Source organism: Bos indicus, chromosome 14, assembly GCF_029378745.1.
Source record: "Bos indicus isolate NIAB-ARS_2022 breed Sahiwal x Tharparkar chromosome 14, NIAB-ARS_B.indTharparkar_mat_pri_1.0, whole genome shotgun sequence".
NCBI lineage: Eukaryota > Metazoa > Chordata > Mammalia > Artiodactyla > Bovidae > Bos > Bos indicus.
This window is the reverse complement of record NC_091773.1, coordinates 43,163,729-43,176,995: the sequence shown is the minus strand read 5'-3', so window position 1 is coordinate 43,176,995 and position 13,267 is coordinate 43,163,729. Positions and strand designations below refer to the sequence as shown.

The 13,267-nt window shown below is 40.0% G+C and overlaps 1 protein-coding gene across 1 annotated transcript in view; it reads right to left on the bottom strand.

Moving 5' to 3' along the window:
• Positions 1-13,267, bottom strand: part of STMN2 (stathmin 2) — a 58,042-nt gene that overhangs the window by 25,143 nt on the left and 19,632 nt on the right. The window contains exon 2 of the mRNA XM_019974130.2: positions 3,268-3,363. Within this exon, the coding sequence (XP_019829689.1) occupies positions 3,268-3,363 (96 nt within the window). The remainder of the gene's footprint in view (positions 1-3,267; positions 3,364-13,267) is intronic.

Sequence of the window (13,267 nt, the reverse complement as noted above, 5' to 3'; positions counted from 1 at the left end):
CACAGGGCTTGCTAATTTATTAATGTCCCTTGAAAATTGTGGTAACCAAGCTGGCCAGGTTTCCAGGCAAGTTCTCACTAGAGCAGAGCAAAGAAGAAATATCACTTCTCTTGATGTGACTATTTGCTTCCATTAAATTCTTTCAGCAATCTGATTAGCGTATTTTGAGGTTGTGGTCTAGACTGATGCCAGGTGAACAGGAACTGAACTTATTTAGATCTATGAATGTTAACAGATCATATGTGTACGCTCAGTTGCTAATCATGTCTCTTTGTGACCCCATGGACTGTAGCCCACCAGGCTCCTCTGTCCACGGGATTCTCCAGGCAAGAATACTGGAGTAGGTTGCCATTTCCTTCTCCAGGGGATCTACGCAATCCAGGGATTGAACCTGCATCTCCTGCATCTTCTGCATTGGCAGGCATGTCTCTACCACAAGTACCACCTGGGAAGTGTGCTCATACAAAGTCAGTTCAACAAGTATATTAAAAATGATGTGGGTTTTTTCACAATTATAAAAATATTCAAAATCTTTGTGAAGGCATCCAAATTTGTACTTATACCTTAAGTACAATTCTATAAAAAATATGTAAACTTATGGAAAAGGATTTCAAGAGAACAGCAGCAAACAAAAATCACTTGTTTGATAAAGTGATGGGATTTTAAATGGATAGAATTAGAAACTCCAAAATCAGAACTGCCTGAATTTGCATCCATATAGCGATCCCTGGGTCAGGAAGATCCTCTGGAGAAGGGAATGGCTACCCTCTCCAGTACTCTTGCCTAGAGAATCCCATGGACAGAGAAGCCTGGCAGGCTACAGTTCATGGAATCGCAGAGAGTTAGACATGACTGAGCGACTGCTACTACTACTGCTACTACTACTACTACTAGTAAGCCCTTCTTACTAGGTGTGTGATACTGGGAAGATTTTCTTTTCCTCATCTAAAAGATGCAGATGAAAAGCACCTTTCTCACAAGACCATGGTGAAATTAAAAGATAAAGGATACTTGTCCAAATCAATCAAATTACATACATTAAATATGTGCAGGCTTTTGTATGTTACTTCAATACAGCAGTTAAAAAAATTCAATTGTGAACAAGTTCCAAAAAGATTTTAAAGGATACTAAATGTAAAGCACAGGCTTTATAAATGTAAACAATTCTTCTTCTTATTATTAATTCTTATTATAATGTTGGTCTACAGTAAATGCTTGTTGTAATGTTGTCTACAATAAATATTGTCCAGTACAGAAACACAAGGCAAGGTTAAAGACTTTGGGAATTTGAAATTCTCTACCAATTCTTTAAGGAAATAGTGCATGAGCCATGGTGAACTGTCTTTCTTACTTCTAAGACTCAGCTTATATACAGCTTCTGATTTTCAGTTCCCCCTCTGCAATCCCTAAGAAGGCAGACACCATCACTATCTTCTGTGTCCTACCAGTAAATGTGTATAACCTCTGTCTTAACCGCACTGTGCTCCACTCGCTGGCTATCTGCATGCTGTAGTTCTCCTCTCCAAGGCCATGAGTGCCTGGAAGAGGCCTTAGCCGTGCTTGTCATTGGCTTTCCTGAGCCACAGTCATCACTGAAGCCCCAGTGACAACACACGGTGATACATCAGTGCCTCAGAAGAGCAGTCCAGTGTATTTGCTGACTGCATGGCCTTACGCAAAGTAAGCATGGGCCTGCCTGCTAATGAGAATTTTGGTTGGAAACTGAAACTTTTGTGCATGAAAGGCATTCCCTTGTGAAACAGTTAATTCATATTCATGATAGAATCAGTTTGGAAGAAAAACTCCTTTGAGTCCTGCAGTGTTTTAAAGGCACAGAAGCCGTTAACTGCCATACATCCCTTTGCCTTACCTGTAATGTATTTCCTTACACACACAGAAAAGAAAAAATTGTCATGAGCCAAACAGGTAGCCAAACATCCCTCATTTTTACTACACATGTAACAGCACCAAACATTTAGATAAGTGGACAGAAATAAGTGAAGACGGGCTTCCCAGGTGGTGCTAGTGGTAAAGAATTTGTCTACTAATGCAGGAGATGCAAGGGACGTGGGTTTGATCCCTGGGTCAGGACGATCCCCTGGAGAAAGAAATGGCAGCCCACTCCAGTACTCTTGCCTGGGAAATCCCATGGACAGAGGAGCCTGATGGGCTATGGTCCATGGGGTCGCAAAGAGTGGGACATGAGTGCATTGAGCACATATACATCGCGTCAAGTGAAGATGGTATTGTTGATAATGACAGCTACCATTCTCAATGCTTACAAGAAGACAGGCTCTGTGCTAAACATGAAACCATTTAAATGCCACAAACTTGCGTTAAACCATTTAAACTCCACAAAAACGCTGGTAGGAAGATACTAGAGTTAAATAAGGCTCAAAGAATCTGAGTTACCTGCCCAAGGTCAGGCAGATAGTGGCAGAACCAGGATGGTCATCAAACTAAGCAGAATGAACAAGGATAAATCAAACCAAAAGGTTTTCACTGCAAAATAAGGTTCACAGCTATGCCAATCATTTACCCTCTTTATCTGGACTTCAGTCATAAGTCAGTTTTATTATTGGAACATTAGGTTGTTGAGATGCATACAGAAAGTATGGGGATTTTATAAAGACCATGTGTACTAAGTTGTTTCTGTCGTGTCCGACTCTTTGCAATGCCATGGACTATAGACTACAAGGCTCCTCTGTCCAGTCCTATGGACAGAGGAGCAATAATACTCCAGGCAATAATACTGGAGTGAGTTGCCATGTCCTTTTCCAGGGATCTTCTCAACCCAGGAATCAAACCCGCGTCTTTTATGTCTCCTGCATTGGTGCTAGCGCCACCTGAGAAACCCTCATAAAGACTATATTAAAGCATAAACTGTTGGTGGCTGATTTTCTTCCCTGAGTTTTCTAACTATAAAGCATTTTCTTGCAAACGGTGATCTCTAATTATAGCTTAGTGTATTATGTTATTTGCAAAGAGAAGCTTTGAACATATTGTGGATATTGATATGCTGGATAAGATGGCTAATAACATCTCAGCCATCTTTCTTAAGAGACATTAATGTGCTGTTATTAGCATCAAACTCATATTGTTTTCAGCAAATAGCAATCAATAAGACCCATTAGCTAGATCCGGCAAGTCAATAGTAAGATCTACAAAATATTGATTTCATTATATGAGGAGCTGTGAAAGAGAAACAACCACATCCAAGCTTTTTAAGCTGGTCCAGCCAGCAGGGGCATTTTGTAGGCAACTCACCATCGTAAGTGTAGATGTTGATGTTGCGAGGTTCCGGGTAGAAGCAAGAGCAGATCAGGGACAGCATGGACAGTTCCTTCATTTTTTCCTTGTAGGCTGAAACAAACAGCTCAAGATTAGTATCTCTCATTTCCTGAATTTCTTCTGAATGCTTCATTTCACCTGAATGATTGTTATAGCCTCCTGTAGAATGAATGTTGGTAGGGACTCTCTCTCACAAATTCGATGGAAACAGAACTCTGGGGTGCATATTTCTTATTACAGAGGACATAAAAGGCAAATTACTGCAGGTTAGATAAGAAGTGAGGGGAAGGGAGCTAAAGAAAAACAGGAAGGTAGAAGGAATTGAGATCCAGCAACGTAGGAGGGAGAGACAGGAAAGATATGGAGGAAACAGAAACAGACAAAATGGACAGAGATAAGTTCATTCTATACATGTGTGCGCAGGTCTGTTGTATATAAGTCAGTTTCAGGAGGTGTGCTTTGTTAAATCTGAATGGCCACATATTCATTTGGGAAGAGGCAGAGAACTCATCAGGACAATTATTAAGCAAATACATCCTCCAGGGAGCAGTGCTGCTGCCTTCTCTTCATGCCCAAGTGCACTTTCATTTATCTCCCTCTTTCCACAAACAAACCTGGACCAGAGATCTGATAAGGACCTCCCTTCCTCTCTGCACGCTCAGTTTGGATGCCAAGCAGCTGCAGGGATTCGGACCTCCTTCCTCCTTCACCCCCCACAACTCCCATTTCATTTTTCCCTTTTCCCCTCAAGAAGCCTCCTGCCTAGGTGACCATGGGGGCCTCTTATCACTATTGGCCATCACTGAGACAACAGATGGGGATAAGGAGGTGGGATTCTCTAACCTTTGTTGATTCTTAATTCTCAAGAATAATAAATTAAGGAAAATGAAAGAAGAATCATAGAGAGACTTTGTTCACTAACTTATGAGAACATATAAACAGATGGTGAGGTCCTAACATATTGAACCTCACAGGGAGCTAGTGCCTCTTGGCAGGGTCTTCTGATGGTTATGCAACCCATGGGAGAGGAGTACCTTGGGAAGGTGAGAACTCGCAGAAGATTGTTTGGGGATTATTGCCAGGTGCATCTGCAGTTAGCCAGTAGAAAATAGATTCAATATCTGGATGCTTTAGAGATACACAAATTTAAGTTGGGAAGGTTCTAAGAGATCATTTAGTCAACCGTCCACCCACCTTACCATCAATTTTCAAATGAAATGGACCACAGAGGCTGATGCCATATATGGCTAGTGACAAAGTTGCGGTCTTGAGAAAATGTAGTAAATCAAGGTCTTAAGATTGCCAAGAGGTTTCTAGCTACTTGTAAAATTGTCTAGGCAAGAATACTGGAGTGGGTAGCCATTCCCTTCTCCAGGGGATCTCCCCAAACCAGGGATCGAACTTGGATCTCCTGCATTGTAGGCAGATTCTTTACCATCTGAGCCACCAGGGAAGCCCTGTGAACAGCATACAAAGGTCAAATATTGCCATATTGCATACGATGCAACCTAACACATCCCGAGCCTCTGTCTAAAAGAATCTCCTTCCCTATTTAATTTCCTTATAATAAGCAACACAATTTGCCTTGTACCAAAACAGTTCTGCTAATACCTATTCTCTGAGATTTTATTGATTGCCTCTGGAATTTTAGAAGGCTGAAACCATGTGTCTTTGTCTTATGTGACTATTTAGTTAATAAAAGTATGTCCCTTATAAAGGTTCAAGCCAATCTTCACATGGATGTTCAGTGTGAATCACAATATCACATAAGAACATTCTGTGGTTCAATGTGTATAATTCCATGAACATATTAAAACCAAACAGCAAGGCTTTGTAGCTTGTAAGGTTTTTAGTAAGAGGATGCCATATGGTATCTGAAATGCTTTGCAAAATTAAACACATATTAGAAACACATGTTAAAGATATCAACCTTATTAGGGAAGGACAATCCAAAAGCAAAATAAAAGATATTTTGTCTCATAGGAAAGGGAACCCTCCTACACTGTTGGTGGGGATAAGTGCAGCCACTATGGAAAACAGTATGGAGTTTCTTTAAAAAATCTAGAAAATGAACTACCATATGATCCAGCAATCCCTCTCATGGGCATATATTCAGAAAAGATGAAAACTCTAAATTGGAAAGATACATGCACCCCAATGTTCATAGCAACAAATAGCCAAGGCATAGAAACAACCTGAGTTCCCATCAACTATATTTATGTATTATATACTATTCCCATAATATATTATATATATATATAAGAATGATATATTGCCATTTGCAGCAACATAGATAGACCCAGAGAATATCAAACTAAGTGAAGTCAGTCAAACAGAGAAACACAAATATTACATGATATCACTTTTATGTGGAACCTAAAAAATAATACAAATGAATCTATATCCAAAACAGAAACAGACTCATAGACAGAAAACAAACTTACAGTTACCAAAGTGGAGAGGAATTGGGGGCAGGGATAAATGATAAGTATGGAATTAACAGGTACAAACTACTACACATAAAATAGATAAGCAACAAGGCTTTACCGTATGGCACAGGAAACAATATTCAATATCTTGTAATAACCTATAATGGAAAGTAATCTGAAAAAAATATAACGGAATCACTTTGTTGTACAGCTGAAACTAACACAATATTGTAAATCAACTATACTTCAATTAAAAAAAAAAGACTTTCCTTCTTATAGCGGTAATAGATTAAAGGTGTAGAAGAAAAAGATTTTCTGCAAAAGAAAATACTCTTCACCATCAGTCCTTAGTTTCTTGGAAATGCAGCTCACTAATTTTCAGTAAGGTCACTCACTGCTCTAATTGTGCTTGATATGGGTGTATATGTTGTCAGGAACCTGCACGTTCGGCACCCATGTGTAATGTATAACTGTGATTGATAGAAACGGTGTTTTTCCTACTCTAAGGTGCTCTAGGGACAACCCCAGTTGATATCTGTGGATGATTTCTTTCTTGTGTGTGATTTCTTTAATAGCATCCCCCTTTTTCACTGGGGTATAGTAGCTTTACAATGTTGTTAGTTTCTGCTGTGAATTTAAGTGAGTCAGCTATGTCTGTTCAGATATCCCGGCCCTTTTGGACCTCCCTCCCACCCCATCTAGATCATCACAGAGCACCGAACTGAGCTCCCTGCTGTAGATAGTAGGTTCCCACTAGCTACCTGCTTTACACATGACAGTGCACTTGGTTATTTTTAAAAATCAGGGCCTGTGACTCTACATGGCATGATTGACTCTGTCTAGCAGTAGATATGGAGAAGGCAATGGCACTCCATTCCAGTACTCTTGCCTGGGAAATCCCATGGATGGAGGAGCCTGGTAGGCTACAGTCCATGAGGTCGCTAAGAGTCAGACATGACTGAGCGACTTGACTTTCACTTTTCACTTTCATGCATTGGAGAAGGAAATGGCAACCCACTCCAGTGTTCTTGCCTGGAGAATCCCAGGGACAGAGGAGCCTGACTGACTGACGCGACTTAGCAGCAGCAGCAGCAGCAGCAGCAGCAGTAGATATGGCGTAGATTTTCACTCCTATAGTTGCTCTGAATCCTAGGCAACCCCTTAAAGCCAGTTGAAACCACAGCCCAAGGAAATTCTGATTGTTGCCAGGTAGCAAAGTAAGTAAGTAATTAAATGTTAATTGCTCAGTCGTGCCCGACTCTTTGGACCCCATGGACTGCAGCCCACCAGGCTCCTCTGTCCATGAGATTTTCCAGGCAAGGATACTGGAGTGGGTTGCCATTTCCTTCTCCAGGGGATCTTCCCAACCCAGGGGTCGAATCCGGGTCTCCTGCACTGCAGGCAGGTTCTTTACCGGCTGAGTTGCAAGGTAGCAAAGGCAGCCTGTGAAGATGGGTCTCTTCCTCCCTTGCTGCACTACCCACACTTTCCCCTAGGTGGCACTGCCCTTTCTAATCCTCTCCTCTCATCTACATCCTTCCCAAGATCTGAATCTCCATTCAGATCCCCGCTCCTCACTGTTTCCCTCTCTTAGGGCTGCTATCCACATTGATCTCCTATTGTTCTTGCTGCTACTGCTAAGTCACTTCAGTCGTGTCCGATTCTGTGCGACCCCATAGACGGCAGCCCACCAGGCTCCCCCGTCCCTGGGATTCTCCAGGCAAGAACACTGGAGTGGGTTGCCATTTCCTTCTCCAACATATGAAAGTGAAAAGCGAAAGTGAAGTCGCTCAGTCGTGTCCGACTCTTCGCGACCCCATGGACTACAGCCTACCAGGCTCCTCCATCCATGGGATTTTCCAGGCAAGAACACTGGAGTGGGTTGTCATTTCCTCTTGTTCTTAGTAGGCTGTAATACCTAATCTTTATTATATTGCTCTACTTGATTATATACTGCTCCTTCACTGGAAGGGCTGATGCTGAAGCTGAAGCCCCAGTACTTTGGCCACCTGATGCAAAGAACCAACTCATTGGAAAAGACCCTGACGCTGGGAAAGATTGGAGGCAGGAGGAGAATGGGATGGTATAGAATGAATGAGATGGTTAGATAGCATCTCTGACTCAATGGACATAATTAGAGCAAACTCTGGGCTTTCCAGATGGTGCTAGTGGTAAATAACCTGCCTGCCAGTGCAGGAGACATAAAAGACACTGGGTTTGATCCCCGGGTCAGAGATATCCCGTCAAGGAGGAAATGGCAACCCACTCCAGTATCTTTGCCTGGAGAATCCCACGGACAGAGGAACCTGGTGGGCTATAGTCCATGGGGTTACAGAGTCGGAGATGACTTAGCAACTGAGCAACAAGACTCCTTCATTACTAGTTTTTGATGTGTACTTTTTGTTTATTAAACTAAGCTCTTTAAAGGCAAATGTTGCATCTTACTCATTTATAAACTAATTTACAGCATAGTCCTGAATGGAACAGAAATCAGTTGCTTTGTGAATCACTGTTGGGTATTTTGCTCATTGATTTTGAATGTCTCTCAATTAAAAAGTATTTATGGTCACTATCCATGGTCAACAGTTTCTGTGAGGCATTATGGAATTACAAAGAGATATGATATATGTGTCCTCATTCTTAAGGAGCTTTCAAGTCAGGGAAGTGAAGTATACAGATGTAAAAAGCGATAGTGTGAAACTGAACCATGTTAGTCGCTCAGTTGTATCTGACTTTTTGTGACCCCATGGACTGTAGCCCACCAGGCTCCTCTGTCCATGGAATTCTCTAGGCAAGAATACTGGAGTGGGTTGCCATGCCCTTTTCCAGAGGATCTTCCCAACCCAGGGATCTAACCCTGGTCTCCTTCACTGCAGGTATATTCTTTACCATCTGAGCCACCAGGGAAGCTAAAAAGCGACAGAAACACATGCAAAATAAGGTAAGTGTCAAATAGAGGTACAGATGAATCGTACTAGAAATTCAGAAGAACCTCCAAGTCCTGGGTTTGTGGAGAGGGTGGTCAGGAATGACTTTATAGTTAGAGTTGCCAGATGTAAAGCAAATAAAAATACCAACATCTAGTTAACTTTAATCCAAATATTGCATGGGACATACTGAAAGCCATTCTATGCTTTTCTGATATTCAACTTTAACTGATTATCTTGTATTTTATTGGGTTCCAAAAAGCTTATTTGGGTTTTTCCATAACAAGTTCCCAAATGGACTTTTTGACCAACCCAAATTTATTATTTTTGACATGGAAATGGTCTTCTAAAGAGACCATATGGAAAACTTTTATGGGTGGAACAGTGAATTCACTTAAGGATGAATGACTCAGCTCATTCCAGGGAGCATCATTCACTTAATCTTTGTGAATGGCGTTCTCCGTGTTTCAGTACACAGCCTTCTCAAAGACTATGCCACAGAGGGATGTTAGAAGTTGTGCCGTGATAGTAAGTCTTCTTTGAGGTCAGTTGTATGCCAGGATTTTGGGTAAGATGTTTTGCACTTTTGCTCATGTAAAAGGATTGTTGGGACTTAAAACATTATGTTTATATTAAAACAAACATGAATATATACTACAATGTTAGTATTTTAAGAATTTTAAATGTGTAAATTTAAAAGAAATTTGACCTTGAGAGTTTGATCCCACCCTTAGGAATATTTGTATGAGAAAGTTTGAGAAGCACTGAGTTGGCACTGGGTTGATTTTCTGTAAGTTCTGGTTTGCCTGTGTCACCCTGGTTTAAGCCCATTAATGACATCCTCTTTCACGGTTGGAAAATTTGTCTGTTACAAGTCATCCTAGCAATAGGTAGTCGTTGAACATTTTGAAAGTGGAATTACCTGATAAAAGGCTCTTCTTAGATCTATTTGGCCATTTTATTCAGGAAAGACACCAGGAGACACACTGAATAAAGTTAAGAAACAACTGAATAAAGTTCAGTAGAGAAGGCAGCGTGACTTTGGGAAATGATAATGCAGAGGAAAAGGAAAGAGAAGATGCAAGAGATTTTATGAAAGGTGAATTGATAGAAATCTGGAGTCAAGGGTAGAGGGAAGAGAGTGAGAGAGCCTCATGGCTGGGTAGCCAAGGGAAGCTCTCCAGACAAAGTGTTGCTAAAACTGAGTCCAGTAAGATAAGCTGGCTTTGCAGAAAACAGACCATGGGTTGAAGTACTGAAATATATATAATTTGGATAAACTTTTTATTACCAATAAAACAAATCCCAAGCAAGGGCAAAGGCTATTAGAAACATGTTATTAAGATTTCACTATTGAAATTTCACCCTTTGAATTGACAATCATTTCCTGCATTGGTTTTTGGAAGTCAGCATATATTAATCTTTTCACTACACTCAACACCAAACAGAGTGTACATGCTTGTAAGGATGTGGGCAGAGGTAGGTAATTCCATATAATAGTTTTCATTGTTGGCTGCATTTGCTATTAACTATTAATGTTTTCAAGTAAGTGTATTTCTCTAGTAAATTGATTTAAAATTCAACCCACATGATGTATAATGATTTTATAGCAATATCCACTTAACCTAATGGTGTATGAACACATAGTTTTTCCATTTTTTCCAAGTGGCTACAATGAACTCTGAATAATAGCAATGTGTATGCTAAGTTGCTTCAGTTATGTCTGACTCTTTCTGACCCCATGGACTGTAGCCTGCTGACTCTTCTGTCCATGGGATTTCCCAGGCAAGAATACTGGAATGGGTTGCCATTTCCTTCTCCAGGGGATCTTCCTGACCCAGGGATCAAACCTGGGTCTCACGCATTGCAGGGAGATTCTTTACTGTCTGAGCCACCAGGGAAGCAGGTAGTAAAGAATCTGCCTGCAGTGCAGGAGACCTGGGTTCAGTCCCTGGGTTGGGAACATATAACATATATATTATATATGTATAAAATTGTTTTTCCCATTCTTCTAAATATATATCAGACTCCAACCCTTTGCCTAAACTTTCAAATACATCTTAATTTTATACATATTGTGTTTCAACAAGAAAATAATGTATATTATTCATGGCAATATACCGCATTATTTTTGAAAGGTCCAAATAATTAAAAATGAGTTTTTAAAAAATGTTGTTTTGTATTTCACTTGGCTTGTGTGGGAGTGGCCATCAATATGACTTCTCATACTCACTTTGTTATTTGGCTTGGACAAAAATATCGTTTGGTTACTCATTCTGAGAAAAATTTTATTTGACTTTTCAGTTTTGGCAAATGCTGAGTGTAAAATAAAGTGATATGTATTAGACTTCCTATTAATATATGAATGACAGTTATGGAATGCTCTGGAAATATCATTTATATACATTTGGGAGGAAATACTTCATAATCGCTGAATGGGCTGCTTGTCTGTGTCGCCACAGAACAGTGTTCTTAACATCTGTATGAACAGTCATCCAGGGCACTGACCACCTGACTATGGACTTGTGTTTCAGGGGCTCTGGTGAAGGATGCTCAGGGTCTGTTAGCACCTTCCTTTCCTTTCTCATGTTTTCCCTGTGATCATCTTAGTCCAGCAAAGGTTTTTTTTTTTTTTTGCAAGTCCTAAAATACACAACTTGGAGTCAATCTAAATTTCTTCTTTTGAAAGGTCTCTAGGCAGAAAGTAAAGGGCCAAGGTAGATGATATACGGAAGGTAGGATATAGTTCCCTAGCACTGGGTTCACAGCAAGTATATTTGCATTGGTTTCTAAGAGATTTCATTGACAACATTTGAAGTTTTCCAATTTGTTACATATAAACAGTAAATTAAAAGCACCTCTTTCTTTGGGGAAAAAAGGCCTAGCATTTTCAGGTAGGGGCATCTTTAGAATCTGGCCAATGGGGGTGACAGTTGTGGATATTCTTGGTAGTCCTTTGGGTGCTGGTGACACGGTTTCAATGACATAAGGGGAGAAACAGGGTCCTAGGCTAATCAGTTCTAAAAAGACTCAAGATTTATACCCACAATCATTGAACACCGAACCCACATTCTACCACCGATCTCTTAACTCTGTCTTCCTCTGTAGCCCTCCTATTTTCTAAGTCTTCAAATAGGTGAGAATTGGTTACATATAACCTCTTTTTTGATGCTTTATTCATGTCATAAAATTAAGCTCCTGCTGTTCACTTTAACTTGATTTTGACCATATTGTGTGTGTGTGTGTGTGTGTGTGTGTGTGTGTGTGTGTTGTGTTTGGTAGTCTGATTGTTTTGGGGTCCTAGAGCTTCAGGTCAGATTATTTTCTAAAAGTCAAATCTATCATCCCATTTAGAAATACTTTCAAGAGCCCCATCACTGATTTTCCTCTTGAAGGATGAAATGCATGAAAATGACTTTATTTAAAACATTTGCATACTATATTGGCTTCTATCTGGGCTCTAAAAAAACTTTGCTTGATGAATACGTAATTGAGAACTTAACATTTACATGAAAAAGAAATCTCAGATTTTTCATGATCTATTTTAACATCCCAGAAGATCTCTTTGATATGAGGTAATGTTCTAGATATTTCTGCCATGATGATGTAATGCTAATTGGCTTAGTATAAATATGGATTCAGCTGGTATTTATTCCATGCACATCTCCCCATAAGAATTATGATCTCCTAAGCTATGATAGCCACGGAGATTTTGAAAGGTTAATATTTTGATCAGCCAAAGCAGCATATTTTTTCTGTAGGAATAGATATCAAATCAAATCAAGGGACATTTAAGAAGGTCAAAGCTGTACAACCCATCATTGGATTTTGCAGAAGCATATGAGACTCTTAAATTTCAATTCCATTGATAATTGGTCAAGCAGTTGTAACAAGGAAAAGAAACTGGGTGACCCGAATCAGTCCCTGTGGTCAAAACTGTAATAAAAGCAGTAAATTGTATCAACTTGGAACTTCACCTTACTCTTACTTCCAAGTCAAACATCCGTTGAGTTTAATGAGAATTTAATCATGCAGAGTGCTGTTCTTTTATCTTTCCCCGCGATGAAAGAAATTCTTGTAGTCTTACATGGAGACCAAACTACACTATGGTTTACACAGGAGTAATGGAAGCACTTTATTTTGTCTGCAAGTCAAGATTTTATTACCAAGCCTAATTCTAGGTATCAAAGGGTATATTTTTCTTTTTGTTTTTGTTTTTTTATACAGTAACATTTTTTTTTAAATTTTATTTTAAACTTTACATAATTGTATTAGTTTTGCCAAATATCAAAATGAATCAAAGGGTATATTTTTCTTAAGTCTCCAGCAGTAGTCACAAGCCTAGGATGATAGCTAAATTGGTTGGGACTAAAATGAGAGAAAACCAGAGTGGAAGAACAGAGTTTGTTCATTTGGCTGAGTGAAGTTCTCATAGAGCAATGGCTTTTTTTCTCCCTTTTTTTCTCTTCTTCCCTGTGGTCTCCTGAAGTGGAAAGTGTTAGTTGCTCAGCTGTGTCTGACTGTTTGCAACCCCATGGACTGTAACCCACCAGGCTCCACTGTCCATGGAATTCTCCAGGCAAGAATATTGGAGCGGGTTGCCATTCCCCTCAGCGGGGG